This window comes from Jaculus jaculus, chromosome 5 (assembly GCF_020740685.1).
Source record: "Jaculus jaculus isolate mJacJac1 chromosome 5, mJacJac1.mat.Y.cur, whole genome shotgun sequence".
Taxonomy (NCBI): Eukaryota; Metazoa; Chordata; class Mammalia; order Rodentia; family Dipodidae; genus Jaculus; species Jaculus jaculus.
The window spans coordinates 58,660,239-58,683,484 of NC_059106.1; the positions used below are offsets into that span (position 1 = coordinate 58,660,239).

General features: G+C 44.2%; 1 protein-coding gene across 2 annotated transcripts; it reads left to right on the forward strand.

Moving 5' to 3' along the window:
- Window positions 1–1,902: 1,902 nt before the first annotated feature.
- Pdik1l (PDLIM1 interacting kinase 1 like) lies at window positions 1,903–16,378 on the forward strand. 2 transcript variants are annotated; one of them, XM_004657491.2, is made up of 3 exons: window positions 1,903–2,018; window positions 4,522–4,823; window positions 15,039–16,378. In XM_004657491.2, exons 2-3 carry the CDS (start codon window positions 4,539–4,541, stop codon window positions 15,777–15,779), a joined length of 1,026 nt encoding a protein of 341 aa, XP_004657548.2. In that variant the 5' UTR covers window positions 1,903–2,018; window positions 4,522–4,538; the 3' UTR covers window positions 15,780–16,378. The 2 variants fall into 2 exon arrangements, with proteins under 2 accessions (XP_004657548.2, XP_045006318.1); XM_045150383.1 differs by lacking the exon at window positions 1,903–2,018 and adding an exon at window positions 2,556–2,678.
- Window positions 16,379–23,246: the final 6,868 nt, after the last annotated feature.

Genomic DNA, 23,246 nt, shown 5'->3' on the forward strand with positions numbered 1-23,246 from the left:
AATTAGTTGTTTCAAGCTCCACAAGACATGAACCCTTCTGAACAGATTAGTCTACCTGTGGGAGAACTTTATTATTATCATTATTATTTTTTGAGGCAGGACCTCAGTGTGCAGTCCTAGGCTGGCCTTGAACTCACAGCAACTGTCCTACCTCAGCCTCTGAGATTAAAAGCGTGCTCCCATCCCGCCAGGCCAGGAGGTTATTATGACCCAAAGAAATACCTATCCTGATTCCCATTCCATCCCATATTAACCTACACTGGTAGCTAGCTGTCTACAGAACCTTCTATAGTTTCCCTCTATTTTCTAGAGCAGGAAACAAGTTTTTGGCTGATGTCCGTATCCCCCCCCCAAAAAAAAAACAGGTGAAGAACAGCACACGAATGGCACTGAGAACAACCACAACAAAAAATCTGATTTTTTTTTTTCCCCTCACGGGGGTTTTTACTTGGGGAGGGAAGCTGGAGGTTTACCACTGAAGCCCCGCCGGTACTCAAGGCAAACACTTATTGGTTGAATGAGGCGGAGTTCGGATTTCTCCCTTGAAAGAGCAGGGTCAGTAATAAAGCCTCTACTTGTGAGGTATGGTTAGGATTGAGATCATTTATATAAAGACCTAACCCAGTCCCAGACATGGAAGAAGTCCCATAAATGAAAAATGAAATGATCCTTGGAGAGTGGTGACCGGGGCTATGCAACTGGCAGGAACAACCAGCCACTTTAACACAGTAGGTGCAGAATAATCGAGAAAAGAACGGTCGTTCTCTGGCAGGTGTTTGATTGATCCTGGCCTCCGAGTGACGATAATCCTAACGCTGGATGTCTGGCAGATGCTGCCGCGATGATTGACAGCCGTGGGGTAGCCGAAAGACTCCCGGCCTAAGGCGCCCAACTGTCCAGCCCCGAGAACCGCAGTTCAGGCTGTCTGTCAAGGCCTGTCGGGCTCGGACCAAATCCCCTGTCCGTGAGTGCTCCTACCCGGATTCGGATCTCCTTCCAGGTCCGCCAAGGAGTGGCATCGCGGGCACCGCCGCCAGGTCCGCCACGCGCAACCTCCCTCCCTCCCGCACCAGGCAGGGCGCCCCGATCCCCCGCGGCCACCAACAATGAGGCTCCGACCTCTTTAAGGGAGATACCACCGCGCCGGTGGGGCAGGGGACGGCGTCTTCCCAGATGATCGCACTCAGCCCCGCGTCGCCGCCCCGGCAACTGCGCCGCCCGCAAACATGGCTCAGTGACTCGGACAAAAGGTGCCGAGTCTCCTTCCCGGCAGGGCGCCCGCCAGGTCTCCCAGCTCCGGTCGTCGCCGGCCCGCGGGCTCGCCGTCGAACTCAGCGAACCTCCGCACGCACCGCAGACCAGGCGTGGAGGAAGATGCACCGGGTGTCCCGCCCCAGCGAACCCCGCACGCCTACCCGCCGCTCGGTAGGTCCGGAAGGGGGCGGGGAGACATCGCGGCCCCGCACGCGTGCCGACCGCGGGGCCCGGGCTTGTGACCGCAGCTTCCCTCGGGTTCTGCCAGCCTGTGCATGGCCGCAATGCGGCTGAGGTCGAACGGTCCCAGGCTGTAGAAGGTGGGGGTGTTCCCGGGCTGGCGACCCCTGCGGGGAAGGACAACAGTGGTGCGCTCTGCGACGCGCAACACCACGGGCGTCTTCCCGATCTGCACAGCCTCAGAATCTGAGCGCGGGGCGGGACATTGCGCGCGCGCGCGCGCCAGCGGTTCTCTCCCGGCAGGGGGCGCGCGCTACGGAAAGCCGGAGGGGGGCGGGGCCCGGCGGCGTAAAGGGGGTGTGTCCACGCACCACAGGCACAGTTGGGCGGCTCTCTCCCGGCAGGGGGCGCGCGCTACGGAAAGCCGGAGGGGGGCGGGGCCCGGCGTAAGGGGGTGTGTCCGCGCACCACGGGGGCGCGCGCCAGTCTCTGACTGGAGGCCGCGGGAGCGAGAGGCGCGAGCTGTCCGATAATGGCGGCCTGCAGAGCTCATGGGAGGGAGAAGCGGCTGGTGCTGCCCTGAGGTAAAAATCTGGCCCTTCGGCGTGCTACGGACGCGGTGCCTCAGAGCCAAACGCCCCGCACGGATGTGCCTGCGTCCCCAACACACTTGTCACGGACCTGTCATCCCCAGGAAGGCCCCGGCTCTGCTCAAGCCACCGGCCCGGGCTGCGGCCTCTGTTCACGCCGGGGGCCACTCCCCAGGTCCCAGGGCCTCCCCATCGCAGCCGTGGGGAGTTGCGGCCGTTGCAGGACCCGCTTCCGGGTGGAGGGCCACGGGGTTGCATCCGACTGCGGCCTGGGAGGCGGAGGGCTGCTAGCCGGGCAGTGAGGGCGGCCCGAGTCCCCGGGGCGCGGGGAGGACATGGGAGTGTGCAGCCCCTCTGGCCTGACTGCCCCTTCCCGGCACCAGCAGGTGTATGGCGTGGTCCGTGGTGGCCAGTGCTGGGTGAGCACCTGGGCAAGAGGGCCTGGGCAATGCCATCGTAAAGCACCGAAGGTTCGCACGGGGTGCATCACCGTGCTGTCTTTGCATCCCAGATTCCAAGGGCTTGGAAGCCACCTCCCTTAATCGAGAAGGTGCTCCTTGCCTGTAGGTGCCATAGGAAGAGGGAGAAATGGGACTGCTTCCGAGAAGAGAGCCGCCTGGCAATGTATGGTCCCTGGTGATCCGAGCTGAGGAGGTAAAGAACGTCCGCCTCCGATGCTGTGGCAGGAAATACAGTAGGAATCTGAAGAGTGGGTGACCCCTTAGGGGAAGTTGGACATATTCCTCAGAAACTGTCATTTTTCTTTACTAAATCTGCCCTGTGAATTTACAGTAGCTATTCCCAGGTCCTACCACTAACTCTAGAGGCAGTCGCTTTTTTGTTTCCCTAACCGTGCAATGTAAATATTGGACAATCTCAGGTTGCTTTTCGTGTCCGTGGTGTGGTGACAGTTTTCAAGTGAATTAGAATAAGAGTGGGAAAACACGCTGTGGACTCTACATTCCACACACGATCATTTCTGTGGAGGGCCTTTGCTCCAGCTTGCTTTTAAATGATTTATCAAAGTGGAATTCCAAAAACTTTTGTCAGAGAATTCTCCTTGATGTGTAGGATGCTCTTTTCTTGGTAAAAATTACCTAGAACTTATAGCTATTGTTTAACAACAAAAAGGTAACTATATTCTGTGTAGCTTACTGTATTTTAAGGGAACAAACTTTATTCTTACTTAATGTTCAAAGAAATAAGGAAATAACCAAGCATGCTACTACATGCCTGTAATTCTAGCACTTAAGAGAATGGTGGTAGAAGGATCAGAAATCCAAGGTCATCTGAAGCTACAGAGTAAGTTCAAGGCCAGCCTGTGCTACATGGCACCATGTCTCAACATCAAAACTGAACAGACAAAAGGTGGTCTTGTCCACTTTCAGTCCATAAGCACAAGCCAGCTATTTGTATTTCTGTGAGTAATTTCTTTGCTATTTTGTGAGCTTTTATGTATGTATTTGCCTTGAGAAGCTTGAGGTTTTGCTTTCTTTGTGTTTTTAATGACCAGTAAATAAAAATGGTGAATTTTGAAGTCGCTCCCCCCCTCCCACTCCAGGTAAGGTCTTGCTTTAGCCCAAGCTGACCTAGAATTCACTCTGTAGTCTCAGGGTGGCCTTGAACTAACAGTGATCCTTCTACTCCTAGCCACACTTGGCCTCCCAAGTGCTGGGTCGCGCCACCATGCCTGGCCTAGGATTTATTTTTAATTGACATTTTCAAGCAGTTCATATAAGAAGCAGTGAAGGTTAGTGGTTCAAATCATGGATATCTGAGCTAGAGGGATGGCTCAGCAGTTAAAGGTGTTTGCTTGCAAAGCCTGACAACCCAGGTTCAATTTTTTAGTGCCCACATAAAGCCCAGATGCACAGAGTGGTGCATGTGTCTGGAGTTCGTTTGCAATGGCAGGAGGTCCTGGTGGGTCCATTCTCTCTCTCTCTCTCAAGTAAATAAATATTTTGTAAAATCATAGATATCAGGAACCAAACAGCTATTTGACCGTAGGCTTTTTACTTAACTTCTGTGTATAGTAGCCAGGCATGGTGGCATATACCTGTAATCCCAGCACACCAGAGGCAGAAAGATAGTGAGTTCAAGTTCTGCTTGGGATACATGGCAAGATGCTGTCTTAAAAATAGAAAGGAGGGCTGGAGAGATGGCTGAACAGTTAATGTGCTTGCCTATGAACCTAAGGACCCAGGTTTGATTCCCCAGTACCCACATAAGCCAGATTCACAGTTTCTCTCTCAAATAAATATTTAAAAAGTTTAGAAAGCCTGAAAAAATGATATTACTTGATATTACTTGGAACAGTTAGCTCCTGGTACATGGTAAGTGCTACCTGTTGCCTTTATTGCTGTTAGATTTGCCCAAATTATGGTAAATATCCTTTAAATACTGTAGGCAATAAGACAGTGATAACTAAATCATACATAAGAAATATAAGGCAGTAAATATACCTAATTCTAACAGAGTACTTTCTTGTTTTTTCCAGAAACCTTGACCTTGAAGATGGTGAGTAGCCAGCCAAAGTACGATCTAATACGGGAGGTAGGCCGCGGTAGTTACGGTGTTGTATATGAAGCAGTCATCAGAAAGACTTCTGCAAGAGTAGCAGTGAAGAAAATTCGATGCCACGCTCCTGAAAACGTTGAACTGGCCCTTCGTGAATTCTGGGCACTAAGCAGTATCAAGAGCCAACATCCAAATGTGATTCACTTGGAGGAATGCATCCTACAAAAAGATGGACTGGTGCAAAAGATGTCCCACGGCTCTAACTCTTCCCTTTACTTACAGGTATGTGTCCTTGGGTAAGGAATAGTTGTGAATGTAACATTCAACGACAGGAAGAGAAATGAAAGTGTCAGCTGAACTTCCTTTAAATGCAGATGTCTTACTAGTAGAGAGCAGTTTGCCAAGAATATGGTGGATGTTTGCTTTAAAACAAGGTTTTATTTAAGCTTGTGATGCATGTAGCTAAAAATAATATTAGCCACCTGTTGTGCCATCACACTTGCCAGTCTGCATAGGAATGGGGCAAGATGGGAGATAGAAAGGTTTTGAGACAAGAATCTAACTCAGTTTCTTGAAAGCAGTCCTTTTGGAACTGAAGACAGAAGAAAAGGAAAATAGCACAACCAGTAGTAGCAGCACCCATAGGTAACAAAACAACACTTTTACAAATCACTGTTTTCTTCTTTCCTTTCTTAATATTTATTTGGAAGCGGAGAGAGAGAGAGAGGAAAGAGACAGGCAGGGAATGGGCATGCCAGGGCCTCTAGCTACTGCAAACAAACTCCAGAGGCATGCGCCACTTTGTGCATCTGGCTTTATGTGGGTACTGGGAGGTCTCTCAAGAGATGGCTCAGCACAATTAAGGCACTTGCCTGTAGGGCTTAATGACCTGGGTTTGACTCTCTCTCTCTCCCTCCCCTTCTCTCTGTTGCTTTCTCTTTCTCTGTCTCTCAAACAAAATATATCAAATAGAAAATAGAGAAAAAAAAGGTAAGACTTAGCAAGGTATTGCAGTCAGGTTCACATTGCTGGCAGAAACCACTCAATCAAGAGCAGCTTTTGGGGGAAAAAAAAGTTTATTTTGGCTTATGGACTTGAGGGAAAGTCCCATGATAGCAGGGGCAAACGATGGCATGAGCAGAGGGTGGACATCACCTCCTGGCCAACATTAGGTCGCCAACAGCAACAGGACAGTATGCCAAACACTGGCAAGGGGAAACTGGCTATAATACCCATAAGCCCACCCCCAACAATACATTGCCTCCAGGAGGCATTAATTCACAAATCTCCATCAGCTGGGAACCTAGCATTCAGAGCACCTAAGTTTATGGGGGACACCTGAGTCAAACCATCACATTCTGCCTCTGGTCCCCATAAACTGAAAACCATACCTGATGTAAAATACAACACATTTAGTTCAGTGTTGAAAGTCCTCATAGTTTTTGTCAATCCCAGTGATGTTCAAAACATCCCCATAGTCCTATATCTTTTAACTGAGCCATAATACCAAAAAAAAAAAAAAAAAAAAAAAAACCAGCCATAATGGCACAGAATAAACATTCACACTGACTGCAAAAGATGGCATTGGACATTGCAAAGAAATACTCAAGCATTACAAGATTTGAACAGGGCAAACTCTGTAGCTCCAGGTCCAACAACTCTAACCAGTCTGATAATTCTAACCAGCAACAAATTTGTGGAGTTCCAATTCTTCCCCTCCAGCTAGGCTACTCACAGTCTTAGAAAACCTCATCTGGGTTCAGCAGCTCTCCTTAGCCATCTCGTGGTCCTGGCATCTCCACTGGGTCTCCACTGCAACCCACAGTCCATGCTCGTGGCTCCATCAGGTCTCCAAAAAAGCCAAACAACAAAAAAAATGTGGCCAGGTGTGATGGTGCAAGCCTTTAATCCCAGTACTCAGGAGGCAGAAGTAGGAGGATTGCTGTGAGTTTGATGCCACCCTGAGAGTAGAGACCAAATTCCAGGTCAGCCTGGGCCAGAGCAAGACCCTACCTCAAAACACCAAAAAAGGCCGGGCATAGTGGCACATATCTTTAATCCCAACACTTGGGAGGCAGAAGTAGGAGGATCACCGTGAGTTCGAGGCCACCCTGAGACTACATAGTGAATTCCAGGTCAGCCTGGGCTAGAGTGAGACCCTGCCATGAAAAAACAAACAAAAAAGAGAGAGAGAGGGAGAGATCATGCATCTTATTCTCTAAAACTTAATACAATGGTGACAAAGTTCCATCCACTTTTTTTTTTTCCGAGGTAGGGCCTCACTCTAGCCCAGGCTGACTTGTAATTCACTATGTAGTCTCAGGGTGGCCTCGAACTCACAGTGATCCTCCTACCTCTGCCTACCGAGTGCTGGGATTAAAGGTGTGTGCCACCACACCCGGCTCGCATGACCTCTTTTGGATGGAAAAATAACATTAGGACATTTGACTTAGTGCTGAGTCCTTATCCAATAACCATTGTAGGGACTAGGTACTGGTCCTTCAAGGTTCTATTTAGTTAGTTTTTATTATTTTATTTACTTTTACTAAGAGAGAGAATGGGCATGCCAGGGCCTTTTGCCACTGCAAATGAACTACAACTGCCTGTGCCACTTTGTACATCTGGTTTTATATGGGTACTGAGCAGTTGAATCCAGGTTGGCAGTTTTTGTAAGCAAGCACCTTTAACCAGCCCTCCTTCATGGCTTTAAGATGTAAAGTACTGCCAGATTTGGCCCAGTGATTTTTGTACTAAATTTGCCTTTATGTTTAATAAATCTCTCTTACTTTTAAGGCTTGATAGACCTGTATTTGATTTAAGGTACATTTTACTATTGAAGTGACCCTGAATAAATACCCAATTTTCCCAATTTCTTCATATTAATATATTGTCAAAATCAAAGATGATATAGAAACAAAATTTGACATAGTGGGAACCTGTATTAAAGTTGTCTTTTGTGTGTGTGTGTGTGTTTTTAAATATTTTATTATTATTCTTAATTTATTTGAGAGAGAGAGAGAGAAAGAGGCAGATTGGGATGGGGGGACACACCAGGGTCTCTAGGCACTGCAAATAAACTTCAGATGCATGTGCCACCTTATGAATCTGGTTTACATGGGTCCTGGGAAGTCAAACCTTGGTCCTTTAGCTTTGCAGGCAAGCACCTAACTGCTAAGCCATTTCTCCAGCCCTCATTTTGTTTCTTGAAGTAGGGTATCTCTCTAGCCAAGGCTGACCTGGAATTCATGATGTAGTCTTAGGTTGGCCTCAAACTCACAGTGATCATCCAACCTCTGCCAACCCAGTGCTGGGATTAAAGGGTGGACCACTATACCTAGCCAAGTGATCTTTTTTTTTTTTTTCTTTTTCGAGGTAGGGTCTCACTCTAGCCCAGGCTGACCTGGAATTCACTATGGAGTCTCAGGGTGGCCTCAAACTCATGGCAATCCTTCTACCTCTGCCTCCCAAGTGCTAGGATTAAAGGCATGCTCCACCACGCCTGGCTCCAAGTTATCATTTTTATTTTATCTTATTTTTTGAGGGAGAGAGAATGGGCATGCTAGGGCCTCTAGCCACTGCAAAAGAACTCCAGATGCATGTACCACCTCCCAAGTGCTGGGATTAAAGACATGTGCCACTATGCCTGGCCCAAGTCCCAGCACTGGAGGCTGAGATAAGAGGATCACCATGAATTCCCTGGTCTAGAGTGAGATCCTGCCTTAAAAATAATTAGGATTAGGGGCTGGAGAGATGGCTTAGCAGTTAAGGTGCTTGCCTGCAAAGTCTAAGGACCCATTTTCAACTCTTGGCATTCCACATAAGCCAGGTGCACAAAGGTGAGGTAAGCACAAGGTTGCACATGCCCACTAGGTGGTGCAAATGTCTGGAGTTCTATTACAGTGCTGAGGCCCTGACCTGCCAATTTTCTCTCTCTCCCCCTCTGTTTCTCTCTCCATCCCCTCTTTCTCTCTCACTCTCTCTAAAATAAAAATAATTAAAAATAAATAACTAGGACTAGAGGGATGGCTCAGCGGTCAAGGCACTTGCAAGGCCTAACAGCCTGGGTTTGATTGCCCGATACCCACATAAAGCCAGATGCACAAAGTGGCACAAGCATCTGAAGTTCATTTGCAATGGCTGGAGGCTCTGGCACACCCATTGTCCCTTGTCTGTCTCTCTTCTTTCTGCCTCTTTCTGCTTGCAAATAAATAAATAAAAATAAAAATAAAATAAATAAATAAACAGGCTGGAGAGATGGGTTAATGACTAAATCATTTGCCTGCAAAGTTAACAACCTAGGTGATCTGCACTTGATTTCTTAGTACCCATGTCAAGCCAGCTACACAAAGTGATGCATGTACTGAGTTTGTTTGCAGCAGCTGGAGGCCCTGGTGTGACCATTCTCTTCTCTGTGTGTCTCTTCTCTCCATCTCTCTAGGCTTGCAAATAAATAAATAGAAAATGAATAAAATAAAACTGTCTTTTTTCGAACATGGGGTCTGAAGAGGCATTCGTATGCAGCACTAACCACACTACTCTTGTGTTACTAGTCCTGAGAAACCCTACCACCTCTGCCTCCTGAGTACTAAAGGTGTGCACCACCACACCTAGCTTGTTTTATTTTTGAAACACTCTAATGTAGCCAAGAGTGACCTGGAACTCACTATGTAGCTGAAGATGGCCTTGAACTCCTTCCTGATCATCCTTCCTCTGCCTGTCAAGTGCTAGGATTATAGGCATGCACAAGCATACCTAGCTCAAAATGATCTTTTGAAGTATTAAGTTTAAAATAAGTTGCACAATAGTGAGGCATGATGGCTCATGTGTCTATAGTCTCAGTATTTGCAAGGCTGAGGTAGAAGAATCAGTATGAGTTCAAGGCTAGTGTGAGCTGCAGAATGAGTTTCAGGCCAGCCTGAGCTGGAGTGAGACCCTCCTTCAAAAAAATTTAAATTGAGCTGGGAGTGGTGGCGCATGCCTTTAATCCCAGCACTCGGGGTGCAGAGGTGGTAGGATCGCCATGAGTTCGAGGCCACCCTGAGACTACATAGTTAATTCCAAGTCAGCCTGAGCCAGAGTGAGACCGTACCTCAAAAAAAGAAAAAAAATAAATAAAATTGGAGCTATACAGCTGTAATCTCAGCTCTTAGAAGGCTGAGGCAAAGAGGTCATTTTGAGTTCGAGGCCTGGAACATAGTGTTTTCCTTGACAATCTGGGCCACAGAAATGAGGCCCTTTCCAAAATAAAATTAGGGCCTGGAGAGATGGTTCAGTGGTTAAGGCACTTGAGGCAAAACCTAATGACTCAGGTTCAATTCCCTGGTACCTACATAAGCCAGATGCACAAAGTGACAGATGCGTTTGGAGTTCGTTTGCAGCTGCTGGAGGCCCTGGCATACCCATTCTCTTCTTCTCTATCTGGCTTTTTCTCTCTCTCTCTCAAATAAATAAATAAAAGTAAAAAGTAAAATAAAATAACACACACATATGGGCTGAGTAGGTTAGTACATGCTTGTATTTCCACCATTTGGGAAAGAGAGGCAAGAGTATCACTGCAAGTTCGTGGCCAGCCTGGGCTACCGTAGTGTGTTCCAGACCATCCAGTGTTGCACAGTGAGACCCTGTATCAAAAAAAAAAAAAAAAAAAAAAGTCCAGACGTGGTGGCACACACCTTTAATCCCAACACTCCAAAATCAGAGGTAGGTGAACTGCCATGAGTTCAAGGCCATCCTGAGACTACATAGTGAATTCCAGGTCAGCCTGGACTAGAGTGAGATCCTACCTTATAAAAAAATTAAAAAAAAAAAAAACAAAAAAACAGGCCTAGTGGCTCATACCTTTTATTCTAGTACTCAGGAGGCTGAGTTAGGAGTTTAAGGCCAGTGTGAGCTATAGAGTGAGTTCTGAGTCAGCCTGGACTAGAATAAAACCCTGCCTCAAACAGGGCTGGGGAGATGGTTCAGTGATTAAAGGTGCTTGCTTACAAAGCCTGCTGGGCTGGATTCAGTTCCCCAGTACTCATGTAAAGCTGGATGCACAAAGTTACACATGTGTTTAGAGTTAGTTTGTAGCAGCAAGAGACCCTGGTATACCCATTCTCCCCCTCCTCTCCCTCCCACTCTCTGTCTCTCCCCTTCAGTCTCAAATAAATAAATAAATGTTGAAAAGCAAAGCAGGAGGATTGCAGTGAGTTTGAGGCCAGTCTGAAGTTAGAGAGAGTTCTAGATCTGTCTAGTCCTCAGTGAGATTCTGCCTCAAAAAAGACCAAAAAAATAAAAATAACAAGCAAACAAATAAAAGAAGATACACTTATGAAAACACTGGCCAAATAAAATATTCATGAGGATTCCACTTAAAACTGGAGACTGGGAGCTTAAGGGTATACCTCAGTGTAAAGTCCAGCCATTCCACTTAAAACCATTCCCGCCTGAGAAATTGTAAAGTAACACCAGATATGTAGGTATAAAAATAGGTGTAAAAATCAAATCTTTGCTGATAATAAGTTATACATTTATTTTATTTGGTTTGGTTTTTCGATGTAGGGTTTCGCTGTAGCCCAGGCTGAGCTGGAATTCACTGTTAGTCTCAGGGTGGCCTTGAACTCATGGTGATCCTCGTACTGCCTCCTGAGTGCTGGGATTAAAGATGTGTGCCACCACGCCCAGCTATATTTTAATTTATTTTTTTGCAAGATAGACTATAGATGTGCCAGGACCACTTATGTCTACATGCCTACTCCAGCCACATGCTCCACTTTGTGCAGCTTTATGTGGTCCTGGGAATTGAAGCAGGGCCCGCAGGCTTTCCATGCAGGTGCTTTTCAGCACTAGCTGTCTTCCCCAACCCATAAGTTTATTTTAAAGAAATTTTTTGGCATATATAATTGTATCATTTATTAAAGATGAAAGCAAAAGGCTAGACAGATGGCTTAGCCATTCAGTGCTTGTCTGCGAAGCCTAAGGACCCCAGTTCGAGGCTTGATTCCCCAGCACCCGTGTAAGCCAGATGCACAAGGGGGCGCACATGTCTGGAGTTCGTTTGCAGTGGCTAGAGGCCCTGGCTTGCCCATTCTCTCTCTCTGTCTGTCCCTCTCAAATAAATAAAAATAAACAAATTTTTTAATAAAGATGAAAGCAAATATGTGTACTAGTGAGATAGATGTATTTTATTTTATTTTATTATTTATTTATTTAGAGAGAGAGAAATGGGTGCGCCGAGGCCTCCAGCCACTGCAGAGTCCAGATGCATATGCCCCCTTCGGCATATGGCTAATGTGGGTCCTGGGGAATCGAACCTGGGTCCTTTGGCTTTGCAGGCAAACACCTTAACTGCTAAGCTATCCCTCCAGCCCTGTTTGTTTGTTTTTTACACAAAGAATTTATTAGGGCTGGGTTTGGTGGCAAACGCCTTTAATCTCAGCACTTGGAGTTCAAGGCCACCCTGAGAATACCTAGTGAATTCCAGATCAGTCTGAGCTAGAGTGAGACCCTATCTTGAAAAACCAAAAAAAAAAAAAAAATTATCAGGGCTGAAGAATGACTTAGTGATTAAGACACTTGCCTCCAAAAGCAAAGGATCTGTGTTTAATTCCCTAGTACCTATGTAAGCCAGATGAACAAGGTGGCGCATGCATCTGGAATTTGTTTGTAATGGCTAGAGGCCCTAGTGTGCCCATTCTTATTCTCTCTCTCAAGTAAATAAATAAGTGAAAGTTATATGTATGTATAACACACACACACACACACACACACACATATGAGAGAATTTATCAATGCTGAGAATACTTCACATAAATACATACTACAAAATCGCAGAAGTATGTTTAGGGCCATTTAAAAATTGCTGGATGGGCTGGAGAGATGGCTTAGCGGTTAAGTGCTTGCCTGTGAAGCCTAAGGACTCCGGTTCAAGGCTCGGTTCCCCAGGTCCCACGTTAGCCAGATGCACAAGGGGGCGCACGCGTCTGGAGTTCGTTTGCAGAGGCTGGAGGCCCTGGTGCGCCCATTCTCTCTCTCTCCCTCTATCTGTCTTTCTCTCTGTGTCTGTCACTCTCAAATAAATAAATTTTTAAAAAATTGCTGGAAAATTGTATTGTAGTCTGTTTCTGTATCCCGAGGGCTGGTTTACAGGCACATGTCATTATGCCCAGCTCAAACAGCAATTTTTAAAATCAAACAATATTCTCTTTTTTTTTCTGAGACAGTCCAACTACATGATTAGTATGGCTCTGTAGCCCAGGTTGGCCTGAAATTTATCTGTAATGTCAGTGTTTAAGAGATGGAGACAACAAGATCAAGAGTTCAAGACTAGCCTCAGGTACACAACAAGTTTGAAGCCTGGCTGTGCTACATGAAACCTTTTCTCAATAAAGGAAAGGGAGCTGGAGAGATGGCTTAGCTTTTAAGGCACTTGCCTGCAAAGCTTAAGGACCCAGGTTAAGTTCCCCACAATCCACATAAGCCAGATGCACAAGGTAATACATGCGTCTGGAGTTTGTCTGGCGTGCCCATTCTCTCTCTCTTTCTCTCTCAAATAAATAAAATATTTAAAAAAACTTAGGGCTGGAAAGATGGCTTACTGGTTCAGGCGCTTATTTGCAAAGCCTAAGGACCAAGGTTCAATTCCCTAGTACCCACATAAGCCAGATGCACAAGATGGCAAATACATCTGGAGTTCATTTGCAGCAGTTGAAGGCCCTGGCATGCCCATTTGTATTTTTCTCTCTCTTTATGGTTCTAACCGTTTCTCTCTCTCTCATAAATAAATAAATAAGTAAACAAATAAATAAATAAATAAATTTATTTTAAAAACATTAAGCCTGGCATGGTGGCTCACGAATTTAAGCCTAGTACTCAGGAGTCTGATGTAGGAGGATCACTGTGAGTTCGAGGACAGCCTGAGACTACATATGAATTCCAGGTCAGACTTGACTAGAACAAGACCCTACCTTGAAAAAAAATTAAAGCTGGGGAAGTGACTCTGCTGTTAAGGGTGCTTTCTTGAAAGGCTACTAGCTTTGGTTCATGTAAAGCCAGGCACAAAGTGGCACATAAGTTTAGAGTTCATTTGCAGTGGCAGGCGACCCTGATATGTCCATATACATACATATAAATATATATATTTTTAAATTTTGTCAAGCTGGGGAGATGGCTCAGTATATAAAGCTCTTGCCATACATACAAGTGTGAGGACCTGAGTTTGGATTCCCAGGTCCTACATAAAAGCTGGAAACTGTGGAGGGCTTAGCAGTTAAGGCGCTTGCCTGCAAAGCCAAAGGATCCAGATTTGATTCTCCAGGACCCACATAAGCCAGAGAGAGAGAATGGGCACATCAGGGCCTCCAGCCACTGCAAACAAACTCCAGATGCATGTGCCACCTTGTGCATCTGCTTATGTGGGTACTGGGGAATGTTAGGCTTCACAGGCAAGTGCTTAACCACTAAGCCATCTCTCCAGCCCAGTTTTCTTTGAAGAGAGACTTTATTAGAATAAGAGAAGGGGCCAGCCATGGCGGCACATGCCTTTAATCCCAGCACTCGGGCGGCAGAGGTAGGAGGATCACAGAGAGTTTGAGGCCACCCTGAGACTACATAGTGAATTCCAGGTCAGCCTGAGCTACAGTGAAACCCTACCTCGGAAAAAAAAAAAAAAAAAAAAAAAAAACAGAATAAGAGAAGGAAAGAGGAGAGACTGATGTGAAGAGCTCCTGTCCATGTAAAGGGAGGAGAGGATAAAACCCCAAACACACATTTTTTTTTAAGATTGTTTTGTTCATTTATATTTATTTATTTATTTATTTGAGAGCGACAGACAGAGAAAAAGAGAGCGAGAGAGAGAGAGAGAGAGAGAGAGAATGGGCGCACCAGGGCCTCCAGCTACTGCAAATGAACTCCAGATACATGCGTTGCCTTGTAGTACATCTGGCTTACGTGGGTCCTGGGTAATTGAGCCTTGAACCTGGGTCCTTAGGCTTCATAGACAAGTGCTTAATCGCTAATCCATCTCTCCAGCCCACACTTTTTTTTCCCTTTGGTTTTTCTGAGGTAGGGTCTCACTCTAGCCCAGGCTGACCTGAAATTCACTATGGAGTCTCAGCGTGGCCTAGAATTCACAGTGATCCTCTGCCTCCCAAGTGCTGATTAAAGGCATGTGCCACCACACCAGGCTATATTTTATTTATTTATTTGCAAGCAAAGAAAGTAAGTAGACACATGTGCCACTTTGTGCATCTGACTTTACGTGGGTACTGGGGAATTGAACCTGGGTTGTTTCCTCTTTGTAGACAAGTGCCTTAACCATAGAGCCATCTCTCCAGCCCACTTTTTTTTTTAAGTTATGGTATAGAATACTTGCTTAGCATGCACAGAAAAGGCCCAGGGTTCAATCCCTAGGTTTGAGGGTGGTGGGTGGGGGTTGGGATTCTGTGGATTGACTAACCTCTGAATCAGTTACTCTTTCTGTAGCTGAATGCATAACCTCTTTTTTCCTCCTTATAGCTTGTGGAGACTTCATTAAAAGGAGAAATTGCCTTTGATCCCAGAAGCGCCTATTATTTGTGGTTTGTAATGGATTTTTGTGATGGAGGAGATATGAATGAGTATCTGTTATCCAGGAAACCCAATCGTAAAACCAACACCAGCTTCATGCTTCAGCTCAGCAGTGCCCTGGCTTTCTTGCATAAAAACCAGATCATCCACCGAGATCTGAAGCCTGACAACATCCTGATTTCACAGAGCAGGCTGGACACCAGTGACTTGGAACCCACACTGAAAGTGGCCGATTTTGGCCTAAGTAAAGTTTGTTCAGCATCTGGGCAGAACCCAGAAGAACCTGTCAGCGTAAACAAGTGTTTCCTTTCTACAGCATGTGGAACGGATTTCTACATGGCTCCTGAAGTATGGGAAGGACACTATACAGCCAAAGCTGACATCTTTGCTCTGGGGATTATCATTTGGGCAATGCTGGAAAGGATCACATTCATAGACACAGAAACAAAGAAGGAGCTCTTAGGGAGTTATGTAAAACAAGGAACTGAAATTGTGCCTGTTGGGGAGGCACTTCTTGAAAATCCCAAAATGGAACTTCTCATTCCTGTGAAGAAAAAATCTATGAATGGGCGAATGAAACAACTGATTAAAGAAATGTTGGCTGCAAACCCTCAGGATCGTCCAGATGCTTTTGAACTAGAACTCAGATTAGTACAAATTGCATTTAAAGACAGCAGCTGGGAAACGTGACATGATTTGCAAGTATCTTGGGTGATAGGCTGCTTCTGATTCACAGTGATGCAACATTATATGGCCAGAAAAGAAAACAAAAAGCTAAACTCCACCTTCTTTTAAGGGTTTAGAGTTTATTGTGGGGTAGTTTTTGGTTTTGTTTTCATTTTTCTTAATCTAAGCAGGCCATTTTATTATTATGTTTTGAATGTCTATTACCAATGTGAGTACAAATTTTTTTAATGATCATTGGTAGAGGTTTGGCAGGAAAATTCTCTTAAGAGCCAAGAAGAGAAGAGAGTCCAGTTTTCTGAGAATATGTCTTTAAGTATTTTAGACATTCCTTGTCAGTATTAGGCATTTCCATGGAAGAAGAGGTTTGCATGCTGGTAATGCAACCTTTGAAGCTTTGTAAAGGAAACATATATGTATATATTTATGTATATGTAAGTATGTGAATGTGTGCATTTTGCATTCCATATGAAGAAAATGCCACATCTGTTTAAATTATTTGATAGAGGTTTGGGTTTTTAAGATTTGCTGGTGAAATCAGTGATGAAAAATAAACAAACCTTCCTTCATCTTCCTTCCCTGTCCCTTCCTCTAATGAAAACATACTAAGGTGTGTTTTTATTTTGGGGGGGTTGTTTTTTTTTTTAAATACACAGCTGTTTTTTAAGGCATCATTTTAGAGGGTCTAAAATTACTAAAGACTGAAGCTGAGCAAGTTAAAACTGCTGCAGTAACTTAAGCTCTCCAGTGCCCTCTCGCTACTCGAGTTGAGTTAGTCATTCAGTTGTAGAGTAGCAAGCAGGCTGACAAGGACATGGATGGTTCAGTCATATCTTCTTTAGGGAACTGCACTGGGATGTGTCTGTAGTCAAGCACCTACAGCCTTTCATAAATCTAAGCATAATCTTTTGTTTCTGAAAACATTGTTATCAATGAACTGTGGCTGTTGATATATTAACTTTTGGTTTTAAGACTTTTTCTAAGCATAAAGGTGAAGAGACCAAATGAGCTGTACCCCCCACATGGCCTGCCCTGGTGTGGTTTCATCACTGGAGTCTCTGCCATTTAGGCACTGATGCTGTTTTCTCTTGTCTCATTTGAGATACTAATGGAAGTGGTAATTGTCTTAAATATTGGCCATTTCTTTGCCAGAGTGGAAGATGATACATAGATTGGCAAATGGAAGATACTGTACACTGTCTGCTTCCAAGCAGAAAAGCAGTCGATTTTGTAGTCACTTCGTATGGTCTATGTCAGAAAGCAGGAGACCCTAGTATTCTTGACATTAGTTTAATTTTAACTGTATGGTTATCTCCACTTGTTTTCCTATTGGTGCAGGAAAGGATGCTTTCCTAAAACAAAACATTAGCCTTGAAAGTTAAATATATTTTCTGGTTTTTGTCTTGGATAATTTCTTTCCCCCAAGGTAGGGTCTCACCCTAGTCCAAGCTGATCTGGAACTCATCCATTCTGTAGTCCCAGGCTGGCCTTGAACTCACAGCATTCCTACCTCTGCCTTCCAAGTGCTGGGATTAAAGGCATGTGCCACCACGCCTACCCTATAAATCTTATTACTATGGCTGCTGCACATTCATGAGGCTGAGGCCAAGTCCAGGAGGGATCAAGTGAGAAATACTTGATTTTGTTACTTAACCTGGACATTTAAAATTTGAACTAGGGCCTAGGCCCAGCCAGGAAGGCCCTTAGCCCTCAGTCTCCACATGGGCTCTTTTATCCCCTCTAGCTTCCCACATAGCAGAAGCTCCTTGAACTTTCTTTTCTCTTTTCTTTCCATGTCTCTCCCTCCACCCCCCCACCGCCAGGCCTTCCATGTGGATCTTTAGTCACATGGGTGCCTTCTTTGGCTCTGTATTACCCTCAATAAATATAATAATTTAATATTTTTTTAAATTTTTATTAGCACTTTCCATGATTATAAAAAATATCCCATGGTAATTCCCTCCCTTCCCCCCCACACGTTCCCCTTTGAAATTCCATTCTCCATCATATTACCTCCCCATCACAATCATTGTACTTACATATATACAGTATCAACCTATTAAGCACCCTCCTCCCTTCCTTTAATAATTTTTTAAAAATTGAACTAAAAGGTTTTATTGAAATAAAACCTCTTAAATGAAAAAAACACCATATACATTTAATGTCACTTTCAAACTTAAAAGAATTATTTGGAACTGAGCATGGTAACTTATGCCTATAATCCCAACACAGTGAAGGCTGAATAGAAAGATTGCCATGAGTTGAGACCCGGCCTCAAAAAAAACAAAATAAAAAGAATTATTTTAAGCAGAGTGTGGCGCACACCTTTAATCCCAACACTTAGGAGGTAGAAGTAGGAGAATTGCTATGAGTTTGAGGCCACCCTGAGACTGCATAGTGAATTCCAGGTCAGCCTGGGTGACAGCAAGACCCTACCTTGAACCCCCCCCCCCAAAAAAAAATCATTTTGGGATGGAGAGGTGAAAAGATACTTGATCTTCATGGTAACTGGCTGACTGGGTCACCAAATAAACCCAAATCTGCAGTGGGATTGAGTTGCTGGAAATTGGGCAAAGTATTATTATGACACTTAAGCAGATGGATTGACAGGTGACAGTATGTATGTATATGTCCCTCTGCTTTTCAAACGTGCATGGAGCCATGATTTCCAAAATGCATAGTTTTGGGTCCTGCCTCACTTAAAATAATGGGTGCAATTCACTTTCTTTGTTTTGTTTGGTGTTTGTGGTACCAGGGGTCACACCCAGGGCCTTGCACATGCTTACACAAGCATTTTACCACTGAGCTACATCCCCAGCCTCAATTATAAGTTACTTTGAAAGATCCTTTTTCCCATGAAGTAGGATTCTGTCATTAGAGGGAAGATTGTGAGAAGGCAGGAAAGTTGTTCTGGAATTCCTCAAGTCCTTGTATTCTATAATAGCCTATGAAACCAAGCAAGAGGCAATTAACTTCTCTGTTCTTCTGTTCAGAGGTCTTTATTAAGTATCTACTATGTGCTCAGCACTAAAGTTTAGTTGATAACAAGTTAAAATGGCCTTTAGCCATGCACCTTTTCCAGTCAGGAACAAGAAATTAAAAATGATTAGTAATACTTGGAAATTTCAGACATTTACTAGAGGATAAATGAGATCAAGAATTTGTGGATAGTGCCTTGTCCATAGTAGGTACTCAGTAAACAGTGATTCCTCATAGCGTCTCTTGCCATGGCTTACAGTGTTTGATAAAATTTGTCTTAATTTTTAAAAAGACCAAATATCTCAAATAAGCTTACAGGCAGCTTTGTCGAGTTAAATATAGGGTTGTACAGTTAGTTCCTAGAATGTTATTTTGCACTAACTAGTTACCACTTAGGAAGATGGGGTTTCTGTAGATTTTTGGTGCTAAGGGTTACTTTGTCATTACGATGAAGTAAGTGTTAATTGTCAGAGAATATAGCACACAGTAGTTCTTTCTGCTGGTCTGTCTTTTTTCTTTGTGTTGTTTTTAAGTGTAAAATGTTATCAATCAAACTATTGTAGCAGCTACAAAATAATTCACCAGCATGACAAAACAGTCAAAAAATAAGTCATCAGCACTTCAGAAATGAAAACAACTTTTGAAATTTTCCTTTAAAATTGTCAAATATATTTTATGAAGAATTTATAAAGGGGGAAATGATTGTAATTTATTGTTCATGACAGTTTTTTTTTTAAATAAAGTGAATTTCAACAAAAAAAATCTGAAAATTCTCTATTACTGCTTGGTAACTCTGTGAGTTGTGTTATTGTATTTTTTTAAAATATCTTTTATTTATTTGAGACAGAGTGGGGAAAGAGAGAGAGAGAGAGAATGGGTACACCAGGGCCCCGAGCCACTGCAAACAAACTACAGATGCATGTGCATCTTGTACATCTGGCTTACGTGGGTCCTAAAGAATCAAATCTGGGTCCTTCGGCTTTGTAGGCAAGTGCCTTAACCATTAAGCCATTCCTTCAGCCCTGTGTTATTGTATTTTACTTCATGAGGATAAAATAAAGGATATAGAGCCAACTGTATGTGTGGCACACACCTTTAATTTCAGTACTGTGGTTGGAGGACCACCATGTGACCAGTCTGGGCCACGGAGTGAATTTCAGGTTACCTAGGCTGAAGTAAGACCTACCTCCACCTCAAAAAGAAAGAGGGAGGGAGGAGGGGGGGGGAAAGAGGGCATAAAACTTTAAACCATGTATTTTGCAGACTTATCTATTATTCTCTGAAGTAGAAAATATCTCTGAGAAAGATGACTGAGTTATAGGAGGTCAGCATTTCAAGTTCTGTAAAATGTTAATGTTTACCATCCACTAGACACTTTGTATATAAGAAAATATATATTGCTTGAGATAATGTTTTAGATATTTTATTCATTATTTATAAGAGAGAAAGGCAGAGAGATAGAGAATGGGCATGCCAGAGCCTCTAGACACTGCAAACTCCAGGCACAGGTGCCACCTTGTGCAGCTGGCTTTACGTGGCTACTGAAAAATCAAACCCTAGTCCTTAGACTTAGTAGGCAAGCACCTTAACTGCTGAACTATTTCGCCAGCCTGAGATAACTTTTTTTTCACAAACCCTACTTCATTCATCTTGAGTATACGTCCCAGGCTCAAAGGTGTACAATAAATTGACTAAGAGGATACAATATTCTACTCCACAACATGAGGCCACTGTTTCTTTCCTATTACAGTCATAGGTGGTCCACTTTTTATTTTCCTTTGTACAAGGATTTACTGTGTATCTGAGGATATGATCACCGTAGTGGGCAGTGAGACTGCCGAGGGACAGGAAACGCCAATACTGTATGTGACCCAGTGATCCATGAGTGGGCATCAGGAGTGTGGCTATCCCTGCACTGCCTCCTGCTTCTGCTATAGCTTTGTAAACAGGCAAATTTTGCTTTCTGTTTAAAGATTAAATTTTTAAAAATTCCATCTTAAGCTATACATCTTTGCAATGAGTTAATCGTTTTTGTAACCCTCTGCATTTTACAAAGCACCCTTAAAAAAAAAAAAGTTTTAGCCAGCACACGCCTTTTTAATCCCAGTACTTGGGAGGTAGAGGTAGGAGGATCGCAGTGAGTTCGAGGCCACCCTGAGATTCCATAATGAATTCCAGGCCAGCCTGGGCTAGAGTGAAACCCTACCTTGAAAAACCGAAAAAAAAAAAAGTTTTTATTGACAGCTTCCATAATTACAGACAGTTCTCTCTCTGCCCCAATCCACCTTTCTTTTTGTTTGTTTTGTTTTGTTTTTAGAGTTAAGGTTTGTTTCACTCTAGCTCAGGCTGACCTGGACTTCACTATATAGTCTCAGGCGATTCTCCTACCTGTGCCCTGCTAGGATTAAAGGCATGTGCCACCACTTCCAGCTACTCAGTGCACCTTTCTTATATGTTTTCAAGTCATATCTGTTTCGTAAAGTAGGGGCTGATTTCTTGGTGAGGAAATGAACAGTCCTAACCCCGGATGATAATGGTCTTCACTCTGAGACAGGGTGCCTAATCTCGGACTCCAGCTGGAGTTTCCTCTCACAACAAAGCTTTATCTTTTTTCTCTGAAGTAACTTTTCCTTGTTTTGGTTTTTCTTTAAATTCAAATATTGCTGTCTTGACCAACCAATCATAACCATCCTCCAAAGTGCAGTGTAATAACAGTCTGTGGTTAGATAGTAACTCCCACTTGAGAAAGCCTAGAGGCCACGCCTCTCCAAGGCAAAGTGCAGTCTTTAAAGGCAGTACTTTCACCTTGGCCGTGAATTCCCATTGGTTAGAAGCAAATTGAAAGTGGGCGCGGGGGCGGGGGTGGGGGGGAGAGCCTCGGCTTTTTTTTTTTTTTTCCTTACAGTTTCTTTTCCACCTGGTATTTCAAGTTTACCTTGTTCTGAACAGGAGTTAGGTAACTTGACATTCCAGAAACTGCAGCAGTCTAGCAGCAGAAGCCCAGGCTCTGCTTAGACAGTCTGATGGGGAAGGCGAGTTTTTGCATATAGCCACATAACTAGCACATGGCATTGGGAAAAGTCACTTCCTTCCGAGCGAGCCTCGGTTCCTGTAGTTGCCAGGTGGAAGTGGTGGTAGTTACACGTTAGCGTTTTTGTAATCCACGAAATGCCTGCAGTATCGAACCCGGGTCATTAGGCTTTGCAGACAAGCACCTTAACCACTGAACCATCACTCTGGCCCCAAAATTTTTATTTTAAAAATATATGTGAGGGCCAGAGAGATGGCTCGGTGGTTAAAGCGGTTGCCTGTGAAGCCTGAGGACCTGTGTAAGCCAGACACAAGGTGATACAAGCATGCAATGTCACACATGAGCACAAGGTGTTGCACATGTCTGGAGTGTGATTATAGTGGCTGGAAGCCGTGATGCACCAATTCTCTCTCACTCTCTCACCCTCACTCCATCGCATAAAAAAGGTGGGGAGTCAGTCTGTTGGGCTTGTCTCAAATATATATGTGTATGTATGTAGCAGTTAAGGCACTTGCCTGCAGAACCTAAAGACCCAGGTTTGATTCCCCAGAGCCCACATAAGCCAGATGCACAAGGGGGTACATGCACCTGGCTAGAGGCCCTGGCACACCCATTCTCTCTCTCTGCCTCTTTCTTTCACTCTCTCTCAAATATATATACATATATATAAAACATAGTAAAAAAAATTTTTAAACTCAACTTTAAAAATATAGATGTGAGGGACTAGGCAAATGGCTTAGTAGTTAAAGGCACTTGCTTACAAAGCCAGACATGCAAAAACGGAAGGGCAGAAAGCTTGTAAGAGCCACAGAGTGGGCAGGAATATCCTGAGGCATGGTCTCTAGCTATCCCATAGAGACTGACTGAGGCCTTCATGATCCACAGTGAATACCATAACCCTGAGGAAGGGCCCCAGGGTAACAGGAGTTGGGGTGAGGGAATAAAAGAGAGTGGCCTGTTATAATTAATGTAAAATAAAAATTATCAATAAAACAATGGAAGGCACTCCTAGGAACAATACCTGAGGTTATCTTCTGGCCTCCACATGTATGCACATGCACCTCAGAATCCACTTAAGCCAAATGCACAAGGTGACGCATGCATCTGGAGTTCGTTTGCAACAGCTAAAAGCCCTGGCATGCCCATTCTCTCTCTTTCTCTCCCTGCCTCTTTCTCAAATAAATAATTGTTTTTTAAAAAGCTGGGTTTGGTGGTACACACCTTCAACCCAGCACTCAGAAGGCGGAGGTAGGAGAATCACTGTGAGTTTAAGACCACCCTGAGATTACAGGGTGAATTCTGGATCAGCCTGGGCTAGAAAGAGACCCTACCTTGAAAAAAAAAAAAAAACTAGGGCCTGAGATTATCAATCAGTGATAACTGTTGCCATAGGCAAAGGGAGTCTGCAGACTTTAAAATCAGAACCTCGGGGTCTGGAGGGATGGCTTAGCTGATAAGGCACT

Excerpts from the sequence above, each read along its gene's own strand:
- Pdik1l (XM_004657491.2), top strand. The coding sequence starts at position 4,539 with ATGGTGAGTAGCCAGCCAAAGTACGATCTAATACGGGAGGTAGGCCGC. Across the intron at positions 4,824-15,038 it reads ACTCTTCCCTTTACTTACAG|CTTGTGGAGACTTCATTAAA; the intron begins GTATGTGTCCTT and ends TCCTCCTTATAG.